Source organism: Penicillium psychrosexuale (assembly GCF_028828465.1).
Source record: "Penicillium psychrosexuale strain IBT 29551 chromosome Unknown utg000006l, whole genome shotgun sequence".
NCBI classification, from domain to species: domain Eukaryota; kingdom Fungi; phylum Ascomycota; class Eurotiomycetes; order Eurotiales; family Aspergillaceae; genus Penicillium; species Penicillium psychrosexuale.
The window spans coordinates 1591850-1617651 of NW_026643191.1; the positions used below are offsets into that span (position 1 = coordinate 1591850).

At 48.6% G+C, this 25802-nt stretch overlaps 14 protein-coding genes across 14 annotated transcripts; 5 read left to right on the forward strand and 9 right to left on the reverse strand.

Moving 5' to 3' along the window:
• Positions 1-176: 176 nt before the first annotated feature.
• N7518_010445 (EF-hand domain-containing protein) lies at positions 177-1060 on the reverse strand (the record flags this gene model as incomplete). The annotated part of the gene is made up of 4 exons (XM_057191371.1): positions 177-356; positions 414-709; positions 781-866; positions 1050-1060. The coding sequence occupies 4 exons, from the start codon at positions 1058-1060 to the stop codon at positions 177-179; spliced, it is 573 nt and encodes a 190-aa protein (XP_057037507.1).
• A 478-nt stretch (positions 1061-1538) lies between these two features.
• On the reverse strand, positions 1539-3654 carry N7518_010446 (transmembrane 9 family protein; the record flags this gene model as incomplete). The annotated part of the gene is made up of 4 exons (XM_057191372.1): positions 1539-1606; positions 1663-2098; positions 2161-2498; positions 2553-3654. The coding sequence occupies 4 exons, from the start codon at positions 3652-3654 to the stop codon at positions 1539-1541; spliced, it is 1944 nt and encodes a 647-aa protein (XP_057037508.1).
• Positions 3655-4007: 353 nt separating this feature from the next.
• lcp5 (small subunit rRNA maturation protein LCP5) lies at positions 4008-5149 on the forward strand (the record flags this gene model as incomplete). The annotated part of the gene is made up of 2 exons (XM_057191373.1): positions 4008-4211; positions 4274-5149. The coding sequence occupies 2 exons, from the start codon at positions 4008-4010 to the stop codon at positions 5147-5149; spliced, it is 1080 nt and encodes a 359-aa protein (XP_057037509.1).
• A 533-nt stretch (positions 5150-5682) lies between these two features.
• On the forward strand, positions 5683-6435 carry N7518_010448 (uncharacterized protein; the record flags this gene model as incomplete). Its single annotated transcript, XM_057191374.1, has 3 exons — positions 5683-5695; positions 5743-5955; positions 6026-6435. The coding sequence occupies 3 exons, from the start codon at positions 5683-5685 to the stop codon at positions 6433-6435; spliced, it is 636 nt and encodes a 211-aa protein (XP_057037510.1).
• Positions 6436-6836: 401 nt separating this feature from the next.
• N7518_010449 (flavin-containing monooxygenase) lies at positions 6837-8470 on the reverse strand (the record flags this gene model as incomplete). Its single annotated transcript, XM_057191375.1, has 2 exons — positions 6837-8123; positions 8183-8470. The coding sequence occupies 2 exons, from the start codon at positions 8468-8470 to the stop codon at positions 6837-6839; spliced, it is 1575 nt and encodes a 524-aa protein (XP_057037511.1).
• A 540-nt stretch (positions 8471-9010) lies between these two features.
• Positions 9011-9403, reverse strand: N7518_010450 (uncharacterized protein; the record flags this gene model as incomplete). Its single annotated transcript, XM_057191376.1, has 1 exon — positions 9011-9403. The coding sequence occupies one exon, from the start codon at positions 9401-9403 to the stop codon at positions 9011-9013; it is 393 nt and encodes a 130-aa protein (XP_057037512.1).
• A 122-nt stretch (positions 9404-9525) lies between these two features.
• Positions 9526-9861, reverse strand: N7518_010451 (uncharacterized protein; the record flags this gene model as incomplete). The annotated part of the gene is made up of 1 exon (XM_057191377.1): positions 9526-9861. The coding sequence occupies one exon, from the start codon at positions 9859-9861 to the stop codon at positions 9526-9528; it is 336 nt and encodes a 111-aa protein (XP_057037513.1).
• Positions 9862-10928: 1067 nt separating this feature from the next.
• On the reverse strand, positions 10929-12075 carry N7518_010452 (uncharacterized protein; the record flags this gene model as incomplete). The annotated part of the gene is made up of 3 exons (XM_057191378.1): positions 10929-11515; positions 11572-11998; positions 12055-12075. The coding sequence occupies 3 exons, from the start codon at positions 12073-12075 to the stop codon at positions 10929-10931; spliced, it is 1035 nt and encodes a 344-aa protein (XP_057037514.1).
• Positions 12076-12862: 787 nt separating this feature from the next.
• Positions 12863-13812, forward strand: N7518_010453 (N-terminal binuclear Zn cluster-containing/DNA binding domain-containing protein; the record flags this gene model as incomplete). The annotated part of the gene is made up of 2 exons (XM_057191379.1): positions 12863-12981; positions 13050-13812. 2 exons carry the CDS (start codon positions 12863-12865, stop codon positions 13810-13812), a joined length of 882 nt encoding a protein of 293 aa, XP_057037515.1.
• A 1171-nt stretch (positions 13813-14983) lies between these two features.
• On the reverse strand, positions 14984-15800 carry N7518_010454 (enoyl-CoA hydratase/isomerase family protein; the record flags this gene model as incomplete). Its single annotated transcript, XM_057191380.1, has 2 exons — positions 14984-15611; positions 15673-15800. 2 exons carry the CDS (start codon positions 15798-15800, stop codon positions 14984-14986), a joined length of 756 nt encoding a protein of 251 aa, XP_057037516.1.
• A 973-nt stretch (positions 15801-16773) lies between these two features.
• Positions 16774-18794, forward strand: N7518_010455 (uncharacterized protein; the record flags this gene model as incomplete). The annotated part of the gene is made up of 3 exons (XM_057191381.1): positions 16774-17105; positions 17216-17546; positions 17610-18794. 3 exons carry the CDS (start codon positions 16774-16776, stop codon positions 18792-18794), a joined length of 1848 nt encoding a protein of 615 aa, XP_057037517.1.
• Positions 18795-19019: 225 nt separating this feature from the next.
• On the forward strand, positions 19020-20615 carry N7518_010456 (FAD-binding oxidoreductase; the record flags this gene model as incomplete). The annotated part of the gene is made up of 1 exon (XM_057191382.1): positions 19020-20615. One exon carries the CDS (start codon positions 19020-19022, stop codon positions 20613-20615), a length of 1596 nt encoding a protein of 531 aa, XP_057037518.1.
• A 194-nt stretch (positions 20616-20809) lies between these two features.
• On the reverse strand, positions 20810-23013 carry N7518_010457 (putative 5'-nucleotidase; the record flags this gene model as incomplete). Its single annotated transcript, XM_057191383.1, has 4 exons — positions 20810-22301; positions 22366-22556; positions 22620-22830; positions 22910-23013. The coding sequence occupies 4 exons, from the start codon at positions 23011-23013 to the stop codon at positions 20810-20812; spliced, it is 1998 nt and encodes a 665-aa protein (XP_057037519.1).
• A 295-nt stretch (positions 23014-23308) lies between these two features.
• On the reverse strand, positions 23309-25129 carry N7518_010458 (uncharacterized protein; the record flags this gene model as incomplete). Its single annotated transcript, XM_057191384.1, has 2 exons — positions 23309-25043; positions 25095-25129. 2 exons carry the CDS (start codon positions 25127-25129, stop codon positions 23309-23311), a joined length of 1770 nt encoding a protein of 589 aa, XP_057037520.1.
• Positions 25130-25802: the final 673 nt, after the last annotated feature.

Here is a 25802-nt window from a genome sequence, read left to right on the forward strand (position 1 = left end):
GTTGTACTTGTCTCAAATATACAAAAGACATGAGGGGGTAATCAAAAATATGACAAGAGGAGAAAAAAGAAAGTAAAGAAACAGAGAAAACAGATAAGACAGAGAATATGCAATGCAACCCCCTCGCCCGTCCAAAAGAGAATGCCTCACTTTGCGCCAGTATTCGCCCAAGCAATCTAAACCAATCCGTCGTAAAGCGACAAGGCACTGACGATGGTTTCATCCCGTTTGCTGCCTTCTTTGAACTCGTCGATGTCAAGACTGCCATTTTCATCCTTGTCCATCATGCGGAAGATCTTTCGTACGCGTTTCTCTGGGGTATCTTCATCCTCGGGGAGTTTCACCATGGATCCAACCTGTATGCTCGTTAGTTCCTAAGAGTATCGTGATTTCACGAACTGCATTGTGCATACCATCTTATAGATCGCCTCGACAATGGCCAGCATTTCTTCATAGGTGATTTTCCCATCGCCGTCAATATCGTACAATTGGAATGCCCAATCCAGTTTATCCTCCATCTTGCCTCGCGAAGTCACGGAAAGGGCGCAGATAAATTCTTTGAAATCGATCATACCACTGTTGTCCGAGTCGAAAACGCGAAAGACATAATTGGCAAAGGATGACGGGTCGCCGAAGGGGAAGAACTGCCGGTATATTTTCTGAAACTCCTCCTTGGTCAGAGTACCAGACGGGCAGTCCTTGAGAAATCCTAGACATGCCCATAATCAGCGATCGCTCTTGAGACTTGATGTTTCGTATGTTTCCCATATATCCGCATACCTTTATACCATTGTTGTAGCTCCTTCTTATCGAAATGTGTTGCCCTTTGCAGCTCATCGAGCTGCGTCGGTGAAAGCTTAGATTGACTGTAGAATGTGAAACACGAGGGTCAGCGCGGGGTTCTCCTTTGACTGTAGGCAGGATATTCAACGTGATTCTCAGACCAAAAGTACGGGACTGGCTTGCTCCCGAGATGACGCGCATCCTGAGATCCGCCAAGTCCGTTCCACCGCCATTTCAAACAGGGTGAGAGGATGGTTAGAACTTACGACTTTCCCATGATCAAAAAATAGCTCTCTAAAACAGTATCAAGAGCAAGTTCAAAACAAATCTGGGAGTGATGGCTTGCAATGAGCTCGGAGTGGTGACGCGGGGTAGAAACAGGTGGGATGTGTGGCTGGGTTGTGGCTGAGTATGTCTACGCAAGGGGGGGCCCCGGCAACGTAAGAGGAAAGATATAATAAGGGAGTTAATACAAGAAATGCAGTTTCTAAAAGATAGAGAAGAGGTTGAAGGAGGCGAGAAAGAACGGAGGTCCAGAACATCCCGAGGCTGGGCTTGGCAGACAATCTCATTACCGCGTATATACATTTCTCCATATCAAAACAACTATCTATCTGCCATGAGACCTCTCCAAGCAATGAGGGCGATTCCTTTTTTTGAAAGAAAAGAAGGGAACAAAAACAGACACAAGAACAGGGTATGTCTTCTCTCGTGACCAAAATGCAAGGCTAAATGTTACACCAATAGCAAAACCTTTAGTCCACCTTGATCGAGCCATAGATGCGGTGGATGAATGCCCAACTGGCGAAGAAACCAATGGAGCCTGGAGAGAAGTCAGCAAAAGAAGCCCATCCGCAAGACATGGGAACAAAAACATACCAGTCAGAATAAACACAATGAAGGCGATCAGCGCCGAATAGCCCACATAAAGCACCGCCCCCGTTAATCCACCAAAGCTGACCCGTGTCGCCCAGAAAATGAGCGCATTCAAAAAGACATATCCTCCGGTCATACCCGCGCCTATGAAGGCGCGCCAGTGCCACCGGTAGTTCTCTGCACACAGCAAGAAATACACCAGCAACACGGTAGTAGCCGCAGAGGTAATGATCATCAAGCCATAGCAGAGGAACAGGAATCCGAACATGTAGTAGATCTTGTTGGTCCAGAGGGAGGTCATTATAAAGTACAACTCGACGAAAATCGCACCAAAGGGAAGAATTCCGGTCAGCAGAATCGACGGAATTGTTCGCAGGCTACCAGCCATCGGAGGAACCTGTCGGGGAATTTGGTTCGTCTTGGTAGGACCCTCAAGCGGCTATTGCGAAATGAAGTTAGTCATTGGAATGTCTGAATAACGGGGTTGGAATTTGATAGTACCGATTGCTTAAAGCCCAACCAGCTGCCTGCCACACTCAATGGCACGCTGATAACAAACCAAATCAATACCAGTGCCAACATAGTTCCAAATGGTACGGCACCGCTGGATCCCTTGGCCCAAACAAAGAGATTCAGGATGAAGAAAGTACCGAATATAATGCCAGGTATAAATAGAGGTGTCATGATAATGTTGCGCCTCCAAGAATCGCCACCGAATGTCTTGTACACTCGCGCCGACACATAACCACCGATCCCACCGAAAAGGGCGGAAATCAGGAGAATGGCAGTAGCCAGGAATCCACGGTTGGAAGGAGAGAGGAGACCAAGCAGGGCAAATGCTACAAATAAAAAATCAGTACAAAGAGAAGAAAAGCGGGAGTCAGACTACCCACCGACAGTCACACCAGTCATCATAAATAGCTGGGCGCCGTTGCCAACCATCACACTCAGCAGCAACGGGGATTCGGGGCACCGGAAGACATCGCCATGGACCAACTTCCAGCCAGAATCCTCCTGGACTCCATCTTCGATCGCAGCCGAAGTGCTATCCAAATCCTCCAGGTTGAACGAATCCAGCCTGTTATAACGAGCAATATCCTTCTTGAGTGCGCGGACTAGAATCATGCTGACCATACCCACGAGGAAAACCACAAAGACAGCCGAGTTGATGAGAGAGAACCAGTGGATTTTAGGGTCATAGACATGAAGATACTTATCCCACCGGGTAGCCCAGGCTGTGGGGGACTCCTTCCAGTACACACTATACGTCCAGGTGACTGTGGTCTCGCCGTCCTCGTTGAGCGCGAGAACATTGCCCGGGGTACCACATTCAGCGGCCCCGCCTTCTAAATTCCGGGAGTCCTTGCGAGACTCAGGCTGGACAAGCACTCCAACCACGCGATATTTATCCTTGCCGCCAAAGCCCACCTTATGGTAATCAATCACAATGTCATAGTGATTGTTGAGCAGAGCCTGCCCATTGTCATCTAGCTCACCCAGAGAGAAGCCAGGGTTGTAGAATTTGGTCTTGGTAACGCCGTCATAGTTCAACTGCGCGGCTGGCAGCCCATCCACAATCCAGTTAATGTTGTAGCCCTGAGCTATTCGTCGATTGGTCCACTTTGCGCTGCGGGCGTCGAATTTGGCCTCTGCACATATCGATTTGCAGGTCTCATTCTTCGCCATGTGAAGCTCGAATGGCGAGGTGCGAATGCGGTCACCGAATAGAATGCTCCCCAGGGATTCCCTCACATCTTTAGGACCATCTGCGGGTCGGCAGAATCCAAAAGCCGGATGATAGTAGTCATATGAGAAGACCGAATGAAGCTGGTCATCGCGAGAGAGGCTGGGGGTGAGGTGGTTGACATAAAGCGGAACTGCTTGTCCTTCGTCGTAGGAGGTCGGTGCAACACCCGGCAGATAAAAGGCCGTAGTCAAAGAAGGGATTGCTAGTAGGGTCGACGAGAGAAGAAAGGCTCGATCGGCGAACCGCATGTTGGGCGTTTCTATAGACTTTTGGAAGCCTAGAAACCAACCTCAATGGCTTGTTTCGGAGAGGAAAGGAGTAGAGCTAGTGTGTCAATGGGTGATTGTGAAAGAAAAAATAGTTGTTTACAACAAGCAGCTACCCTAGAAAGAGAAAATCACGTTCTCATCCGTGAGAAACTCGCGATACTCGAAGGGAGATAAAATGCGAACTGCGAGTGACAGACTGGCAATGACGATCGATCATCGAAGAATGCCTTGGTGCCTTGTCTTTATCACACGTGACCGGCGTTATCGTCGAAGCGGCCAAATTTTTTTTGTTTCGCGAATTATTGTTCTCTATAAGCCATCAACTTTCAATCATGGCTCCAACACAGGCGTCTGCGCGCCCTCAAAGTCTACCGACATTGCTCGAGATTCTGAATAATTGTCTGTCGACAACTGCCTCCTCTCTACCCAAGCCACACAAGGATGCGCCCTCCGATGTCACGATCGAGCCTCCCAAAGACGGCATTTCTCTCCTCGACACCAAGAGCGAAATCCTTCTTTCCTACTTGCAAAATCTCGTATTTCTAATTATCTTCCAACTGCGAAATGTGTCAGCGAAACAAACCCCCCAAAAGAGAAGAGCCAATATACAGACAACTCCCTCGAAGATGACATTCGCAAGAAATTGATTGAGCTTCGGGTATTCCTCGAGCGTGGTGTCCGTCCTTTGGAAGGACGATTGAAGTACCAGATAGACAAGGTCATCAAAGCTGCAGAGGATGCGGAGCGGACAGAGAAGGCTCAGCCGACCAAGACGAAGAAAAGCCGCAAAGCTACGACATCAGGCAGCGAAGCATCATCGGATGAAGACGAAGATGTAAGCGGTAGCGAGAATGAGGAGGACATCGATGAAATGGCGTACCGACCCAATGTCTCTGCCTTCTCCAAGGGAGTGGCCGAGCAGAAGAAGGCCCGTCCCTCTAAGGGTGCTGTCGAGGGACCCGGAGACGGCATTTATCGCCCCCCGAGGATCATGCCAACTTCCTTGCCTACGACAGAGCGTCGCGAACGCCAGGACCGCAGACCCATTAGATCCAACGTCATCGACGAATTTGTCAGCGCTGAAATGTCGTCTGCACCCATGGCTGAGCCCAGTATCGGCAGCACAATCATTGATGGTGGCCGAACGGTCAAGTCAAAGAAGGACCGAGAGCGCGAGGCAGAGCGTACCACCTACGAAGAGACCAACTTTGTCCGATTGCCGAAGGAGACAAAGAAGGAATTGGCGAAACGGGGTCGCGGAAAGGATACCACGTACGGTGGTGATGAATGGAAGGGGCTTAATGAAGGCGCGGATAACATCGAACGTCTTACCCGGAGATCCAAAAGCAACGGAGCCGCACTCGAGAAGAGTCGGAAGCGAGTCCGCAACGAGGACGGGCAACGCGGTGATGGTGTCGGCATGGGCCAGATTTTCGACAAGCGACGAAAGAAGGTTGACAGCTGGAAGCGGTAAAAAATGATTGCAGGGGGCAATTCCCATGTGCAAAGGCGTTTCTTTCTGGAATTCAATCACTTTGGAGTTTTCTTGATTACCCAAGGTCCATCTTGACCAATGCATATCTGTATCTACTTCTACGACATACATTGAATGGTATGATCTCACCGGATCAACTCGGTCTACTGTCCACAGCTGTCCACGGGTGGAGGTTTATATTCTACGTCTCACCGCCGGAATATAATGACTCGGCATGCCGATAGAAAACCGGCATCTGGTGTACCCTTCTAGGGCTGGCAGAAATACAAATTTTGATAGTTATGAGCTCTATGAATTATGTCACATCGATCGAAAGAAGAGGTCACCTAATTAAAAGCAACTTATTTAATGGTGTAGCTTCCAACCGGTGTGACTCCGACGAGATTCACGTGTTAAACCCCGACCTGGATAGTCGAACATGACGTCACCGTATCACCCGAAGCTAGTTAACTACCTCTTTATATCTTCTCTTTCTTTCTTTTCCAACAACGCCTTTGAACGTTTTGAACAAAATGGAGAACCCAGGTGCGTTATCGATATGATATTTTGGATTCATCAGCTAATTCCTTCAGTGGCCGATATACCTTCCGTTATCCGGGGTCTAACACAGTCGCCGCCATTTTTGCAAGAAACCGTCCTTCACCGGTATTTTACCAACAATGTATCCTTTACTCATCCATTCTGCCGAGTGCCCAGCTTTGAGGGCAGCAGATGGTGGGTTGCAAAGATATTCCAATGGTATAAGATCATGTCACCCCGGATCGAACTAGAGATTCATTCTATTGGTATGTCAACATGAGACTTCCAAGGTTGTGGACTTCATAATTTTAACTGCAGACTCTGATAATTCTCTAGCTTTCGATGAAGATAAACTCAAACTCTATGTGAATATGTCACAGATCTTCTCCATTTGGCTTGTTCCCTTCCATGTCGCTCCGGTGACTCTCACTACGGTCTTGGACCTGACGTACGATTCGGTCAAAAGCGATGCTACGACCAATGGCGACCACAAGCTTTACTACATTTCCAAGCAAGAAGATCTATATCAAACATCGGAGTTTGTCAAGTTTATCATGCCGCATATCGGGTATTGGATTATTTTTGGTTGGCATCTCATTGCAAGCCTTTTCTGTCTCCTGGGTGTGACTTTGCTATGGCCTATACTCTGGCTAGAGGAGAAGCGTTATATCCCCGATCACTTTTTGCGAGGGGGGAATTTGGCTTACAATATGGAGAAGAAGATTCCAGAAATTAAAGGGCAATGATGGAGTTGATTTTCTATCTTCAGGTGGATATTGTTGAACGTGAGCGCTATGTCTGTCCTTGCGTTTCTTCGCCTATTTTACCGTATACCCCTATCTAGTAAAAGTTGCACGCCCAATCCTGACGTTCAGAGGAATATATAAGGAAAGATCGACAAGCTGTCGGACAAAGCGCGGGAACACCCAACAAACTTCTGGCTAAGCTAGCCGAAGAAGGAGAGGACACGGCCCAGGCGTACTTTGCGGTCTTAGTGCTTTTATTTTACATACAATACATGTGTCTTATGCAATTGTCTTCCAAGCCGAACCAACCAGCCAAAATTCCATTCAAACCGTGACCTTCCTAGCTTTCAATGCACATGCATCCTCATCATGACATTGAGCGAATATCATAGCAACCCAATTCAATCAGCTTTCTTTGATTCGGGCTGTTTCTTCAGCTCCCTACGGAACGAGTTCTCTTGCTCCACAAACCTCATAGGCAAGCCACGGCCAATACCAAAGAACACGAACAACGCCCACTTCCAACGGAACGGGTTAACGACAAGGACGAAGAAGTACCAGTAGATCAGTTCAGCATAGGTAAAGAAGTCAAATGCTCCCGTGGGCGCCAGACGCTTCATGAACCTTGTGAAGTCAATCCAGGTCTTCATCCACATTTCAGTGGGTCTGGTCAATGGGTCGGTCAGGAACATGAGCAGGAATCGCGTGTAGATTCCAATATGCATATTGCCCACTGTACCAATCGCATCGACGTAGGTGCTGTTGTTTGCGCAAATATCCGGGTACTTGGGTGGGAAAACTTGAAGATACCAATTAGGCGGTCCGTAGGGTTCATCGAAACACTCATTGGGCAAAAAGGTCAATGAAGGCCGTTTGAAACCAGTTGCCATGACGATGATATCTCCCTCGACCAGTTGTTCATGGCCAGGTCCTCCCTTTGGGACGCCTTTAGATCGATAATTGAACACCACACCGTTCTCTTCCACAGAAACGATGTCACCTCGTAACCAGTGGGCTTTGCCCTCGCGGATCTGGTTGAACAACTCGTTGTTGGCCATCGGAGTTCCGGTAAATATTCCCTTGTCTGTCGGCGCAATGTCTTGAAGATCACGATAGAAAAACTTGCGCAGCAACCATTCAGGAATCCACGAAAGTGATGTTTCCTGACCGAAGATGTTGCATGCAAGGAGAGACTGCACCAGTATGTTGCGAGGAATAATCCATTTATCGGACCGAGAAAGGACATCAATCTCGGCAGCCTCATTCTTGACGGCGAACTCCAAGGCCTCAATGGCGCTAGCACCGCCTCCCACAATGAGCACCTTTTTGCCTTTGGCATTTGTGCCATCCAACTCGGAGGAGTGGTAGATTTGGCCCTTGAACTTTTCTTGGCCGGGCAGCGGTGGCATCTTAGGATCTCCACAAACGCCTACCGTGGCCAAGATGCCGTCGAAGCGGCCATACTGCTCTTCGTCATCGTTGATGATCCACTGGCCATTCTCGGTCTTTTTCACGGACGTGACTTTAGTCTCGAAGGTAGTACGTCTTTCCAGATCATATCTCTTCCAGACATCAACGATTTGCTGTTTGATCTGTTGCTGGGTGGGATATGCGCTGTCGAACTGGACCGAGGGATGGAAGCGGTACATGACGCTGTGGACCTGTAATGCAGAGGTGGAATTGACTCTCTGTAAAGCTATTAGCAGGTGCTTTAACTAGGAATAAATAGAAATCAAGAAAAACTCACACTCCAGATGCCTCCCAATCCTTGTTCTTTGGGTCTAGATTCAAACAATTGAACATCGAAGCCATTGCCAACACAGTGGGCAGCCGAGGACACACCAGTTAGGCCTGCACCAATGACCGCGACTCTCTTTCGAGGAAGATTTGGATTCAGAGCTGCAGGGGGCGGGGGTATAGGAGAAAATATGTAAACCAACACAGCCTGTATAACCATGTAGAGCCAGGTAAAGGTCTCTACGAATGGATGCCGGATAAAGGCCGAGAGCGCCGAGAGAAAAGACTCAGAACCCATATTTCTGCGTGAATGAAAGTTAGGGTCAATTGAGAAGGAAAAGAAGAATCGAAATATTTGTACTTCCAATTCCAGCTCTGTGACGTTATGCTCTCTTTTACATGTGATAGTTAGTACAAGTTATATGACATCATAGGTAGGATCCTGGTTTGGCCGCACGTCGAGCCCTGGAGGTAGACTATACTTAGGTAACTTATGCTATGCTATGCTATGCTATAAGTAGATATTCTCCATAACAGTCTCCACATAAGGAAGTCCCATGTGATATTGGTGTATGTGCCAAGGCAAGCACTATCCAAATTAGGAAGGCTATGACTGAATTTTCAGACAGGAGGCTGGGCCTATGATAAGAATAAAAGGTGAGGAATCATACAGGTCTGGCATCTAAAACCTGCTAATAATCGAAATAAAATAAGTAATAAAATAAATAGTGTTCTTTTTAAAAAATATTTAACTCACGATCACACTATTACTCGTAGGATCTCGTAGTCTGAATCAAGGTTCCGCACCATATAGAAACTGTCTCTTCAATTTCGACATCTAGGGGAGATCACTAAAAGTCACTTCTGCCAGAATTTTACCCATATTAAGCTCGACTTCTCCTTCTTGGGCATAACCCTTGGAACGAAGGATCTTGGAGCGAGCAGCTCTCTCAGGGGTTTGGGCCATCTGAATGCAGAGTCTCATGGAAGAAAAGAAGTCCACGTCAGTAGGTAGACCGCTACGAGCATTAACAACGCGTTTGGCCTCCACAAGAGGGCGAGCGTCAAACCCAGCGACCCGATGGGCAAAGTGGTCCACGAAGCCTTCATAGTCCGCATCGGGTATTGCGCGGTTTATCCATCCATAAAGCTCAGCTGTAGACGCATCAAAATCATCAGATCCTGAAGAATCTCCAATGCTCTGGAGCGACCGACATTTCGAGGGAGCCATTCGAAGGCACCACCACCAGGAGTGACACCCGCACCGACCTCCGGCTGGCCAAAAATAGCGCGCTCTCGACTTGCAAAACGGATGTCGCAAGCACTAGTGACTTCACTGCCGTGACCGCGAACTCATCCCCTAATAGCGGCGATGGTCACGATGGGGAGGTTGACAATTCGCAGAGCGAATTCGCCCCAGGTGGATATAACGCCAGTACCGGGGCCTTCAGGTTCTTCCATGGCTCGAGCCATATCATAACGGGCAATGAAGAAGTCGGGGCTCGAGGAATCGAAAACAACGACGCGGACTTCTTTGGAATTCTCGAGGTCATTGACGAGCTGTTTGAGGGCGATGTATGTCTCAGGTCCAAAGAGATTAAGAGGACCATTATTAAAGGTTGCTCTCCAGTAAGCCGGTCTAACCTTCTTGACAATGAGGTACTCCGGGTAAAGGTTGTGTGAAGACATGACTTGGGAATGAATCTGATAAAGACAGCACAAATCCGTACGGTTTTCCTTGGTATGGGTATGGAAACTTTCAATGAGTTTTCGAAGAACTTATATGCGGTGCAATGCACTTTATAACAATTTTCTCATTATGTGGGATTATGGCAGCATATTTGTCAGGTTCACTCTACCAGTTCACATTATCTCCATAACCATTAGGGCAGATGTATTTGTCATTATGTAGGACTCGCAAAGTTTGATAAATTCTTGAAATTAGTATATGGAGTGTATGGAGTGTAGAGTGCTATTGCGGGTCTATAATACCACAAAACGCCGTATATTGCCGCTCTATAACCCCGTTTATAGTACAAGTCCGCCTACTTACGTTGCGGCATTTTGCGGTCTTTGCGGCATATACTCCTCTCTAGACCTTGCTACAACAGGTGCATGGGGCTTAGCTTCGCTAAGCCTGCAGGGTTCATTGATGTAGATCGCAGCCCCGCATGGACTGTGTGGCCCATCCTCGCATTCTGTGTAGACGTGCGAGTGACACACTGGTAGCTCAGGGAAAGATAGATATGATGTATTATTCTATGTACAGCAGCGGGGTTATGGTAGCTACATGGGTCACGTGGGCGGTACGCCCGAGGGTAACATCGAGGCACATATTATCAAACCTGTTTAGTACTTTAGTCTTGACAGACAACACTAATATACCTTTCAACCAACTGCAGCTGGCACTTGATGATTGGAGTATCTGGGTTGAGGTATCTGGGGCCGACAAGAAGCTAAATTTGAGAGCAAGTTGCCATTGTACCTAGAATGAACAGGATCTTCGGGTTCTCTTCGTCAAAGAAGTATGTCTGTCCTCCAATCTAATCAATCTTTTTTACATTATCCGTAGAACCGATATCCGATACAGGACACATTCGGGTTACAAAGCCTCGGAGTAGAACAAGTAATCTTGTTCAATCAGATTGTGATTTCTGTTGCCGCTATGTTCAATAAATATCTGACTCGCAGATCTTGAAACTCAAAGGAGACTGCAGGGTTGTCTGAGGAAGTTGCCAAAGTTGAGAAAGACAGTTTTACTTCGGTGAGGTCCTGCCCACCAACTCCAGATAATGGTCTACCACATCTTTAACAGCTTGCTCGTAAGTCTTTAGCTTGAAGCCCAACATCTTCTCAGCATAACTCGAATCAGCCCTAAGTCTAACCGTCCCCGTTCCAGCATCAACCTTGAACAAACCGTCCTCCACTTCCTTGGCATAGTGTTCCCTGGCAATTTCCAAGGCACGATCCCAGGTGACCCCATCCGGGCTCTCGGCAGAAATCAAGAAGAAGTGATTCCCTTTGATGGAAGGACTAAGCGATTCAACGTGAACCCTGGCAACATCGTCAAGATGCGACATCAATGAAGCTACCGGGTACGGTATGGGTTTGCCCAAAAGCTGTCCCATCGCGAAGCCATTGGTCCCCTTACAGATACCGTCGGCCTGAGTAACAGTATCATCTCTACCGACAATGTATCCGGGTCCGATGTTGATCACGTCAAAGGAGGGTTTTCGCTCTTTGATGAATGTTTCCGTTGCTTCCAGGCTAAGCGCCTTACTGGCCATGTATGCCTCCAAGACATTGCTGTATGGCCCTTCGGGATGAGGTGCGCGGCTCTTTTCTTGGGTAATGTCAGCTTGTCTTCATCAAAATAATCTACACGAGGAAGGTGTGTACCATTGAACGGTTCGGTGGGACCGGTGCCACGAATAAGATCACTTGGGGGCTTGATAGCTGCACTTGAAGACGTGATAACAATCTTTTTGATGCCAGACGTCTTGTACGCCGACTCGAGCATACCAATCGTGCCCAACATCGCAGGCTTGATGAGGTCATTCTCGAAGTCGGTTAGGTGTGGCAGAGCTAGGGGCGATGCGACATGAATAATGTACTCAACGCCGCTTACCGCGTCGTCGTAGGCCCCTGGGAGAGTCATATCCGGGACAAGGAAAGATTCAAACCAGTCGACATAAGGGGCCACTGGTGCCAGCAACTTGATTCGTTCGAAACCTTCCTGGTTACGGACAACGACTCGAACACGGTATCCAGCTTCCAAGGCGAGCACTAGGACACGGAATCCAACCATCCCCGTCGCACCGGTGAGCTAAACCTGTCAGTGCCGAGATACAAAAGAAATGAGATAAGTAGTGTCTAACTTACTAGGATCTGCGGCTTCGACATTTTGTTTTGAATATGGGACTTCTCCTTCTCGATGTTTTTGTAGTTTCCGTGTGAAGATTTCTTCTTGGAATTTAGGTCAGATAGAGGAAGGTCTGCATTTTATACCTCTACGGCCTCTTTCTCATCTTTGTAATCTGACGAAAACGGATTATTAACCACAAATTCCAAATCTCAATTTCATTTCAAACACAGGGGCATTGCATCACTGGCCAATCTGTCTTGGCCAATGATCATTGTCGATAGCTAGCTTTTGATATTGACCCTGTGATCCATAATCCGGCTAGAAAACAGGAGAATTCTCGGCGGATTGTAAATACTCCGCAAGTCTGGGTTTGACCAAGGGTTCGATTGCAAATCACAAATTAACCATATTTGGCGCGATTGGGGGGTTGCGGTTGGGCTTTGCCTACCCATGCACCTGTTATGGCGAGGTTTACGGAGTGGAGAGGAGTATATGCCGCAAAGACCGCAAAATGCCGCAACGTAAGTAGGCGGACTTTTACTATAAACGGGGTTATAGAGCGGCAATATACGGTGTTTTGCGGTATTATAGACCCACAATAGCACTTTACACTCTATTTACTAATTTCAAGAATTTATCAAACTTGAGTTCTACTTCAAAAAAACTCTTTGAACATGCCCATCCCCAACCTTGGCACCTTGGAAGCCAACATTAATTAGTCAGCATCCATCTACCCCCAAAGTTCCGCACCAAAAACTCCGCTCGCACATAGCGAATGTCCGCACCTCCGCTACCTCAGCGAACTCAAGCCAGAGCTGAAATATCATGGAGTTAGACCACCGTGAAAACGCTGGTGATAGGCTCTCATTGTATGCTTGTCTACCCTGCCGCCAAGCTAAAAGGCGCTGCGACCGCACATATCCTCAATGTACTCTTTGTTCTCAGTAAGCCACAGGCGTCTGCCGTCCATCTAATTTCATAGATGTATAGTGATACCAACGAATAATACTAGGAAGAGGATTAGGTGTGATTACCCAAGTGGCCGAAAAACGAGACAAGTTCGTCGTAATCGAAAGAGAAACTCTGATGTGTCTTCAAAATCGCCTATCGATAGCTCGATCACCGACCCCGCTTCCATCCCCATATCAGAGATAAGAAGAGAGGATGAACAGCGCATTATATCCGAGTCGGCCGAAAGTACTGTTTTGGCGGAAAGATTCCTTGATCCAGAAGTCTTCCATCGCGCGCAATTAGAAGTTCAAAGCCTGGATCCAGCATTCGCAATTACCAACGAAGTGTCTGACTTGGTCGGCGGCTTATTGGAGATTAAAGCCACTGCGAAGAAATTCTTTGAGACAGTTCATACTTGGATGCCTATCGTATCTAAGAACCAGTTCACGGCCAAATTGCCTAATCGTCTGGCTCATAGAAGAGCTGAGTTATACCTACTAGTATTGGCGATGAAGTTGTGTCACGCCAATGTGTCAGCAGATAAAAGGGGACTATACCGGGCAGTAAAACAGCTTTACTTCGAAGTTGAATTGTCTGGGATACTTTCTATCCTTGTCCTTCAATCGGGGATCCTCATTGCAATCTACGAGCTAGGACAGGGTATATATCCGGCTGCCTTTTTGTCCGTCGGATGCTGCGCTCGTTATGCCACTGCACTTGGGTTTAACAATAGCATAATCTCGCCAAGCTCCATGGTACGGCCATGGGATGAAGAAGAAGAACGTCGTCGAGTTTGGTGGTCAATACTGGTGCTAGATAGGTAGGTATGCTATCTCTTTCATATCCATGGATTGCTTAAGACCGCGAAGAATGCTCCCTACCTATGAATCTTCTTGCTCTTAAGCGACTTGGAAATTACTGACTCTTGTGGCAGATATCTGAATCTATGCGATCCTCAACGGCATCTTATAACCCCAGATCCAGGATGTGATAATTACCTGCCGGTAGACGATACCGTATGGGATGCTGGAGTAAGTTATCCAAGCATAAAAACACAATCAGTCCCTCACCATCGAGATTACAGACATCTCGACCCGAAGATGCATTCACACTTGTCACGGCTAATAGTTACGAACTGGGTCTATTTGCTCGGTTTGCACAAGCCGCACATTTGCTAAGTAAAGTTCTGCGTCATGCAGCTGAACAGTCGACCGAGACCGGACAGTTGAGACGAACCATATTTGCTCTTGTCCACGTTTCTAGAGTTGAAGCATCGATGAGACAGTTAGAATACTGCAGTCAAATGGCAGTGTGCTACAGGTAGGGCATGTCTCTAAACCACACTTGGAATCTACTAATCAATTTAAGTGCGATACTCCTCCTCGACCATCCACATCCGTCCTTAGGGGTTAGTAGTAATCAGCTATCGGTGGAAAGTTCTCACATCTCGGACGCTACGCTGAAAATGTGCCTGAAGTTCTCAAGAGCACCAGCGTCGCGAGACCTAGATTGTATCTCCCCTTTTCTTCTTCACTTGATATATAAGGTGGCATCTATCCATTTGGGAGCCTGTCATACCAGTCCGAGCACTGCTACCACCGACAACCTTTTGATACTTAAAGAGACCTTGAAGATCCTCAGTCATCGATGGCTAAGTGCGAGTAAGTTCATGCAGACTCTCGATGTCTTTCAGATTAGGGACTAAACGGAGATATAGATGCATACCTCTCGCTTTTAGAGAGACAAGAGATTTTGTTAGCTTTGCTGTAGATATATGCGGTCAATTAAGATGAAATTAAAATGTGCTGTACTCCATATAGAATCAAATCGCATGGCGTTTTGCTATATAACCAACCATGTGAGGCGGTATCTCAAAGTTCACGTTGAGGTGGCTCAACCTGTTAGCGTAGATTGGCCATCCAATAGTTACAAAGGGAGAAACGGAGGCCATCGTATAACACCTCGAGACAATCTTCATAAACCAGACGCAGTGCATCAAGATTGCAGTTCTCCTTGATACAGCTTGAGAACCTCCTCGCCTAGGTTCAACTCAACTGTTATGTCCGTCTCATTCTGTGTCAGCTTGGTGAACTCCATAGCAAGCCGTTGCATTTCAGGAAACCCTGAAAGCCTCTCGTACTCATGGGCATCAAACGCCAGCTCCTCTCTTGTTGGCCTCGTAATCGAATTTACGGACGTTTTGATGCTCGCGATAGCTTCGCTAGGGAAGAGGGAAATCCTCGACGAGAGCTCTCTTACAAAGTTGCCAAGTTCGCTCGAAGACTTGAACGCCCCATTAATCCAGCCATACTTTTCGGCTCTGTAATAGTCGATGTCCTTTCCCGAAAGGAGATACTCGAACGCTCGTCCGCGACCTATCAGTTGCGGCATATAAAGTGCCCCTCCCGTGCCAGGATGAGAACTGAGAGACATTGCAAAGTTTCCGAAAACAGCTTTTCTGGAAGCAAAGCGCATGTCACATGAGAAAATGAACTCGTTGGCTAGACCACGAGCTGGGCCTTCGATCACGGCAATAGTAGCTTGCGGCAGCTCGGTGATGTTGAAGAATACGTTGCTTGCGAAGAGAGCGAGATTGGAATCCGAGAAAGGGATCGGGTCTCCTCTACGGGAAATTTAGCAATTGCAGCCTTGCCGGACTTCTTATTGGCAACTTGCCTCGTCACGGAATCAAGTCAAAATGTGCGGAAAAGAAAGTCGGGTTCCCACTGTTGAACACCACCACCTTCACTGAAGTGTCATCCTGCAGCGATGTAACCAGCTGGTTGAGCTCAACGATAACAATTTCGCTCATTAGGTTCACATTGCTAGCCTTGTTATTGATGGTCGCAGTCAAAATGGGTCCATCATAAGATAACTGAATGGTGTTAGTAGTCGGCTGTTCTGTGGTTTATATGGGCAAGAACAGCGGCAGGGAGAAAGAAGCGGAAATTGATGTGAGTTTCATCTTTACTAGTTGACCGAGAACAAATTTCACTTGATAAACAAAGATATAAGAGGGACTATTGCCTTGAATTGGCGACACTTCCTGTGACCTTATATACTATTACTTCTTGATACGATAGCAGGTAGAAATAGCCATCTAGTCCGTAGGTATCAAAGGATTTCAGCCCTGGAGCGAGTGTTTGTCAGCAAGTTCAGATTAACTAGGTAGTTAGTTAACTAGTAATTACGGCCGCAAAGACCGCAAAATGCCGCAACGGGGAATTTTATTGTGAGCGGGGTTATAGAACGGCAATATGCGGAATTATAGACCCTCTATTTGTAAAATTACCTAAATGGAGAGATATAGGACCACATGATCCATTTATAAGACATATAACACATTAGCCTAGTAAGAAACTTACAATCGCGGCGATTGAGATCCTGTCAGATGGATGAACGGCAAAGGAACGGAGCGAGGCCGTATGCCTCGGGATTCCAAACCCACTGAGGTGCCGTCGACTGCACCTCACACTTTAATCCAATCAGGCAGTTAGGTTTAGTGAGTGAACTAATTTAACCTCCTTTCTGCCTCTTTCTCCGTCGTGGTGATAGCGGTGCCGCGTAATTAAAGCTAGGAATGAAATATCGGACATGGACTTGTATACAAAGGGCGGTCACGGGTTCTGCCATCAATGCCGTCAACAGACGAGCCTCTTGACTCTGTGACCCGCCAGTTGCGTTTCTTTGAACGTTGAGAATGCCAAACGACACAATGATCGTTCAATCAAATTAATTCTTCTGGTGCGACTCTACCAGTTAACCGAGTATCTCGCTCTTTCGACATGAGTCAAACACCTGTCCTCGACCAATTCCTCGGCAGTTTGCAGGAATTGGTCCAGAAGCGCGATGGCGCCAAAGTTCAGGACTTTCTTCAGCTCGAGCCGCCCCTCTCGGACATTTACCAGCGCATGATCAGTGAACTACGACAGAATTATGGCCCGGGCCCCAAAAGTGACGGCGAACTTCTTCGACGATGCGAGCCTCTCGTACCGCGATCCAAAAGTAGCTCATGGACGGCGTTCCCGACTTTCGTCAAGCTCTACCTGATCTTCCTACGCGATATGAACACAGATAACCTATTGGAAACATACAACCAATTGAAGGCGCTGCTCAAGTAAGTTTTGCTGCCCTCGTGAAGAATTCTGAATGCGCTCTGTCCCCGGTCGAGGATTCTACTCATGTCTTTGGGCTTGAAAGCTGACTCGACCTTATTGTTAACTGCAGTCAATGCGTGCTCGCACTCGGAGATAGTCAAATGGGTGTCGTCGTCCTTCCTACGGTTCTCTATTTGTCCAAAGTGCTGGCAAAATTGGCAATGGGCCTTGATCGTCGACCGGACCTGATCGCGCATATTCGACGAATGGAGGGTCTGGCGGCTCACGACGAGAGCATCGAGAAGGTAACTTTGGTGGAAAAATCGGCCAACGTGGTGCGCGAAGCGTTCATTAAGTGCCTCACCGATCGCACCGGCACTCCCGGCCCTACTGGTAAGCCGGAGGGCAAGCGCATCGGTATCTATCTCATGGCTAATCTCTGCCTCAAATTGCTCTTCCAGGTACGGAGGCCTATCATCGAATATCTCACCTTCCCTTCGAAGCTTGATGCTGACGGAACACAGTGCGGCAAACTACGCAACGCCGAGCAAATGTTTGCAAGCATCAGCGCCCAATCACCCCCCTTGGCCTACTTCCCAGCCTCACAGCGTGTCACCTACCTCTATTATCTCGGGCGCTACCTTTTCGCCAACAACCTCTTCTTTCCCGCCCGCATCGCTTTGCAGGCCGCCTATGACCAATGTCACCGCCAGGCCATAAGCCAACGACACTTAATCCTCTCATACCTCATTCCGTGCAACATTATCTTGGGACGATTCCCATCTCAGGCACTCCTTCGACGACCAGAAGCACAAGGATTAGCGGAACACTTCCAGCCACTGTGTCGATTGATTGTCCGAGGAGATTACCTGGCTTTCCGACAACATCTCTTCTTTGGCTCCCCGACTGCTCAGTGGTTTGCACATAAAGGAATTCTGTTTACCCTCCGAAATCGATGCGAGATTCTCGTATGGCGATCTTTTGCACGCAAGGTTTTCATGTATGGAGGTTCGTATGGAGGTCCGCAGGCGCAGGCGCACAAGGGACCTCCACCAATCCTCAATCTTAAAAAGCTCGTTGTGGCGACACGATGGCTCCAAGCGCAGCACGCAGCATCCGGAAATGACCCGGCGAATGCTATGGCGTCCTCCAATTTTTATGGATCACAAGTCGTTTCCGAACCTACCGATCTCGACTACGCTCGCCTAGAAGGGGCAGATGGAAGGGCTAGCCCCGCCACTGATCAAGAGATACTAGAAAAATATGGTGATTTTTTAGCTCCGGATGGATTTTACACCGAAGGAGGGCGATCACAGCCCAATCCTCCGGGTCAACTGATCGACGGAGACCCGGAAGAGAATTATGGCGAGTACGAACTGGATCCATATGCGTATGACCCCGACGACAGGACAGAGGCAGACGTATCCATGATGCAAGAGATCGAATCGATTTTCGCATCGTTGATTACACAAGGGCTGATGGGCGGCTACCTTCTCCATCGTGAGCCTCGATTTGCCGTTCCTGGTGCCAGAATCAAAGGCATCTTGCCCACAGGATTCCCCAACGTCTGGCAGACCATCTCTGGACGCGAGAGTCATGATTCCAGTGTTCCCGGTTGGGTACAGCCTCGGGCGCCTACAGTAGTTGGAGCAGCTGGAGGTGGTAGGGTGGTCAATCTCGCTGGAGCACGCCCAGTCGGCGTCCAATAAGCTCGGTTTTTCTATTTTGTTTCTATTTTCCTTTCTTTTTATGTTGATGATACCGATATTGTAGTTCTGAATTTGATTTCGTACAAACATATGAATAGTAAATGTAGTCATCTCACACTCGTCCGGCTTTAAATGCGGAGACCTCGGGCATTCTCCTCATTCTCCTCATTCCATTCTCATTCCATTCTCATCTTTCCCTTGTCTTCTTTTTGATTATTATTTACCATGGATCATACTGCCGCTGTACAAGAAATCTCAGCACGGGTAGCGGACTTCCACAGTCGCCAGCAACCATTCCGTATATATCATGGTGCTACCAACAGTACTCGGCCCTCCAACCGATCTCTCTCCAACACGGTCAGCACAGAACCTCTCACCCGCGTCCTCGAGATCGATGTCGCTCGACGTACAGCTATAGTCGAGCCCAATGTCTCTATGGATGCTCTAGTGGCTGCCACCAAGGCCCATGATTTGGTCCCTTTAGTCGTTGTCGAATTCCCCAACATCTCGGTTGGCGGCGGGTTCTCGGGGACATCCGGGGAGAGTAGTTCTTTCCGCGAGGGATTCTTCGACCATACAGTCAATTGGATTGAAATGGTCCTGGCAGATGGTCAGGTGGTGATGGCATACAATGACCGCGTCGAGATGGGATCGGAACTGGCGGATCGACGCTCGGACTTGTTCTGGGGCACCGCATCTTCCTTCGGGACCTTGGGAGTGGTCACCTTGTTGGAAATTCGATTGAAAAAGTCACTGCCACTGGTGGAACTGAAATACTATGTCAATTCCAATATGGAGGACGCGGTGCGTGCCTTTGAAGAGGCTAGTGCTGATCTAAACACTGAATATCTGGACGGAATCGTCTATGCAAGGGACAAGATCGTCGTTTGTGCCGGAAGACAAGTTGAACAGACTTCTAATGTAAAGCCTCGGCGCTTTACTCGGCGACAAGACGATTGGTTCTATTTGCACGTCGAACGGATTGCTCAATCCAAGATTTCCGACCGAGAGAATTCTCCTCGCATGCCAGACGCAGTGGACTACATTCCTCTCACTGACTACCTTTTCCGCTATGATAGAGGTGGTTTCTGGGTTGCGCGTTATGCTTTTAGCTATTTCTGTGTTCCATTCACCTTTCTTACACGCTGGCTGCTCAATCGATTCATGCACACCAAGGTGATGTATCACGCCCTACACGTCAGCGGGCTTGCGCGTCGATATATTATCCAAGACGTCGGTGTACCAACATCCACTGCTGCCGAGTTCCTGGACTGGCTGGACCGCCCTGAAAACTTTGGCCAATATCCGCTTTGGCTCTGTCCGCTACCACCAGGAAGTGCCGGTGGGTTGGAAGGAAAGCCGGCAGATGACGACAAAGGAGTCAACGTGGATGCACAGAGGACACGACTCCTCAATTTTGGAATCTGGGGGCCTGCCGCCACCACGGATGAGGTCGGTTTCGTGGCTCAAAATCGACGGCTAGAACACAAGGTCCACAGTCTTGGAGGAAAGAAATGGCTATATGCACATACTTACTATACAGAGGACGAGTTCTGGTCCATATATAATAAGCCCGGTTATGACTCTTTACGGGAAAAATACCATGCACAGCATCTTCCGTCTTTGTATGAAAAGGTCCGAGTGCATGAATCTGATCTCCCTGGTCCACATCGGGGGGAGTTCGAGAGTGGGTGGAAAGGATCGGTCAAACGTGCCCTGTGGGACGTCTGGCCATTTTGTGGTCTTTACGGGGTTTACAAGGCTTGGAGGGGAGGAGACTATCTGTTACAAAAGGAGGTTCCCAAGAAGAAGGCCGATTGAATAGAATATATCGAAATCATTCAGGGTATCGATGCATTCCGTCCAGCCGGAAGCGCCAGGCCATCCAGCGCATATGCATGATGCAATAGGGAACAGCAAATATGACGAAGACAAGAAACCCTCGAAAACAAAAGGAACCCCAAAAGAGGAACCAGAAAATCCGAGATAGACGGAATGGAAGTGGAGGAGCATGTCTACTCTACCACAATGCGTCCTTCCAGTCGAGGAGAGATTCCCGACGTCCAGGCCGGAGTGAATTCCCCTTCGCCGTCCATAGTATTCAACGTTCTGCACTGCAGACCTGCGTGCCGCATCCATTTTCGGACAACTCGCCGCGCAATTTGTAGAAGATACTCCTCTTCAGCGGATGATTTCGCTGGTTGAGTGACGTAATTTGTAGTTGGTTGCGAGGATGTGAGAATCTCTGGATCCTCATCTGAGTCGGAGTCCATGGCATTACCATTCGTCTCGTCCCCGGCGATAACGTTGGTGCCCTGTTCGACTTCTTCGGGAAATCGACCATAGTAGTATGCTGACCGGGCTGTCCGTCGGAGTGCAGGCCGCGGGTTCAGCAGTTCGCATGCTTTCTTCTCTTTTTTAGGAGATGCTGGCTTCAGCCAGCCCTCACCATGCAGGTTACGATGCACAATACTCCAGTGTCGACCTAAGCTGGCGCTCCAGCGGTTCCATTTTCCGAGGACTTTAAGACTTAGGAAATATTGCCGTAGGATTGTACTGATGAGAACGCCATTTTCCTCAGACACAAGCTCTTCCACATCACCTCCTTCGGATTGGATAAGCAATGACGTGAACCCATCTTTTCCTCGGGCCATATACCCGCGTGTGGCGAGAAGATAGTCACGTTGTAAGTCAATAGGCTCGCCGCCAACACGGGCGAATGTAATTCGTGACCCCGACGGTGCATCCAGTTTAAACCCGTACTTGATATTGGATACTTGCGAGAATCGCCCCTCGAGTGCGGGAAGCTGGCTAACCCCATTCTCGAGTGCGGCCAGCAGTGCATGGCCTGGAACGCGCAACAACACCACGGGGTCTTCGAAAGGGAAGCAGTTCAGTAGATCCTTCAGCTTCAGTATTCCTGGCGGGTAGATTTGATCGCCGCGAATTGTCCCGCCCGCCATCATGGCACAATCAGCCGCATAGTAGAAGCGCATCAGGTCACATACAAAATTACCCAAATTAGATTCACGCTGCCGCACAGTAGAAAACCGGCCATCGAGCGGGCTGACCGTAAATCCGATTGGCTTTTCTAGTTTAGCCCTGAGGCTGGAAGTAAGGCGGGTCACCATTGCCACCATATCAGGATCTTCGGGAATTGAGCGAACAACATCTCGCCGTACAATATTGAAATCCCAACCAGGCAACCCATCCGGTTTGCGGAAAGCCTCAATGTAACTCAATTGTTTGAAGTCGGTCCCTGACCGCATCACATGGATTCCATTGACAACAGCATGGGCGTAAAAATGATCATGGCCTCCGAGAATGATGTCCACAAGATCAGGTGACAGGTTGTTAGCCAGTTTGTAGTCATTCGGTTCACGTTGGTGGGTGACAGCGATGACGAGGTCTGCTCCCTCATCTCGGAGCTGTTTCGCAAGCACTCGAGCTGTTTGGGATGCGGGTTTGTAGATCAGATCAGGCGGAAGAGAGTTTATTGTGCCGAGCCTAAGGTAGACCCGAGTAAGCAAAGGAATAAAAGCATCCGAAGATACATTCTAGGAGCGCATACCATTCTCTTTCTCCAAGGCCCAAAACACCAATCTTGAGCCCATTGGATGTCAACATCCGAGACTTTCCGCAGTCGGCTATTGGGGTATCTTCCCCTAGTGCCGGGTCAAGAACGTTCGCTAATAGCCAAGGAAAGTGACATTGGCTGGCCAAATGGCGGAATTGGGCGACTCCAAAATCGAGATCATGGTTCTAGGTGGGTGCTCAGATTAGCGGTGTACATAGGCCTGACGGGCAGCTGGTTGCCATACTCACACCCACACACGCTACATTGGTGCCCACAGCGTTGAGGAACGGTACCATATGTCTGCCCTTTGTGATTGTACTTTCGATACTAGGGTTGAAAGCATCGCCGGAGAAGAAGGTCAGGATATCGGGCTGCCCGGCGAACTGTGGGTGATAACGGTAGTGATTTACAAGGGATTGGAACCGAGACACCCCACCGACAGGCTCCGCAGAGCCAGATCTATACGAGATAATTTAATATCATCCCAGGTTGAAGTTTATGAAGCTAGGGGGATAAATGGATGGAGAGACAAGCATACTCGACGTGATAGACATCATTATAGTGGATCAAGCGTAGATCCGGAGACCCAGTTCGGTCAGAGGAATAAGTGACGGAGAGACCGTCTGTTCCGATGTTTGACATGGAAGTCTCGATGTTATGGAAAAGGTAGGAGGAGATACTTGAAAGGAAGAAAGGAAGAAAGGAAGAAAGGAAGAAAGGAAGAGAGGGAGAGAGGAGAGCAAAGAGCGGAGAGACGGAGAGACAGACGTGAGGGGAAGCCACGGTATCGGTGCCTGGTAGATGCCTGGTAGTGCCTGAGGGTTGGGGTGTCGTCATAGGAATATTTTGAATATCGAAAAGCCAAAAAAATTAGAAAGTAGACCACAACGCCATGCAAGAGGTATCCTAAAATCCAATAAAAACAATCATTCCACAGCTACTGTTCCGCCACCGTCCATCGCCGCTTCGGTCCGCATTCACGATCCAAGGGCTGAGCACTCCCCCATAAACCACGCTGCGACACTGTCCGCTGTGGTAACTGCTTCGTCCAGCCAAGATCCGCAGACCTGTCATACCTATCAGAGAGGGCGGAATCTTGACTGACCGGTCGATCACCGAAGTTCGGCACAAGGTTGTCCTCTGCATCCGCTTTAGGCGACGAGATCGAGTTCCATAGCCCAGAGGCACCTTGAGAGGTACTTGAACTAGTTGCCGGGCGCATCGCCAGGGTCCATGTCCGAGGGCTAGTATTAGGTGGTCCGTTTGTTGGTGTTTCTTGGAGGAGCGATGAACGAGAGCCAAGACGATTCCGATAGGCAGGGACCGGAGGCGGTGAAAGTACAGGGACAGAGGGAGATGGCAGCGAGGTGAGCTGTGAGGGGTTCATTCCCGGGCGCAGATGATCGGTCGACGCCACAAGCTGCAAGGAGTATTCCAGTGACACCGATTGGTTCTCAGGGTCTGGGGATTTAGGCGTGTGATCCATGTCATGCGCGGGTTTATTGACACGGTTGCGTCGCACAGCCATAGTGAGTGAAGCTGTGTTAATATCGAGTAAGACCGAGTGCCCATTCAACGAACTGATCAAAGCGTTGCAATCCGCGCCATGTGTGATAATAACGAGGACCGTTTGTATATTACCGTCGTTTACCTTGCTCGACTCCGCTGTAGAACCGTGTTCAGGTAGATCCTGTTCCCGGTACCAGTTAATCATGTGCTGAAATCCATCATGCACCCGTTCATGCATGGTACTCCATTCCTCGCCGAACTCGCCCCCTGTGCCCCAATAAGGCGTGCGCATACTGTCCCACTGGTAGTCGATCCTCGTACATGCGTTTCGTGCATGAGCAACATAGCCTGTAGGAATGGGGTCCGAGGCGGAAATGGCATAGCTAGGAGTTGGGGGCACGTAATATGCGTCTACAGTAGGCGGCAGGTCCGTTTCTAGCCGACTGAGAGACTTCTTTGCATGTTTGGGTTGGGTAGGGTTCTGGGGAGTGTCATGGGTGGTGGAACGCTGACGCTGGGATGTTGCGGAATGCAAACGACGGTCTTCATCATCCGGCGAGGTAGGATGTGACTGGCTGCGCCAACCGCCAGGGAAATGGCCTGACAACGCCCTTGTCAAACCAGCGGTGGCTGGGATGACCTCGGCACGACGAAGTAATTCCCCTTTGGCAGACGCCACCATTCTGTCCGAGCCCGGCGGGGGCGTGATCTGGTCATAATAATCCGGTGATAGCCACTCGCCCAGAAATGCGTCGACGCGAAGCAGGCATCGCTGGTCAGGGATTGATGAAACCGTGGGGGCAGTAGGAGCTGAACTAGTTGTTTCGGATGCTTCTGTATCCGAGGCTTGGCGGATACCAACACTAACCCCTATTGCAGTTTGCAGACACCGAAGGTAAGGAGAGGTATGGACAATGACGTTATATCGGTGGGACAGGTCCGAAGATGCGGGGGTGGGTTTTGCCTGTTTATCCGAGGTCGGGTGATGGCTGCGCTGACTCTCTGGATCTTCCCCGGTGAACTGTCGGGCCCTTAGCAGACTTCCTATACGTACACCAAGTGCCCGAGACTGTATCCATCCACCGTAGGAAAGGGGTGGATCGAAAGGGCTTGGAGAGGTTAAGTGCCAATCTTTATCTGCAGCATCGAGGCGGGCACCATGTCTAAAATGCTAGTGAGTAGCGGAAGCAGTGCAATCGGAGGTAAATATTCACCTGGCAATAAACACAATAGGTGGTGATTTTGGCATGGAGGTCAATACCGTGTCCTTGGACTCCACGTCGCTTTTTGTTGTCTTTTGGTTTTTTTTTTTTTTTTGTTCGCGGGGGAAGATGTGATAACGCGGTCTTGGGGGGTTTGCAGAGAATGAAGCAATGGAGATAGAAGGAAATAAATATTAGAGAAGAAGCCCTATGGCTGATCAACCGGGTATCGTGACAAACATATTGAGACTTGCAATGAGAAGACGCAAAAGAGAAGCGAAGAAAGCGAACAAAGCGAAAGCGAAAGTTGAAAGAACCAGGGCCGCCTGGGGCAGCTCCATGGATGCATGTGATGCTTACTCAGCACCCCCTCATCCAGCCTGGAGTACCCGCTGTATAACTATAACATCCATCTATAGATGTATACCATTTAACATATTCAGAGCTTACAAGGGACTATATTCAAGTACATTTCAAGTTGAAATTTGGCAATGCTTTCGATCAAAATGCTAAAGGAGTTGTTTGTGTACTTCTTTTCAGCACCTATACATGTCTACATCTATGTAGGTACCTGTATAGATCAATGCTTTTTCAGCTTGAATCTAATCGTTGGTCCTATTAATAGGAAGCTGCATATACCATTAACCTACAATTTACACAAATTAGGCCCTACGATCAATGAGTCTGTCATAACAGAAGTTGACAGATTCAGAGTGACAT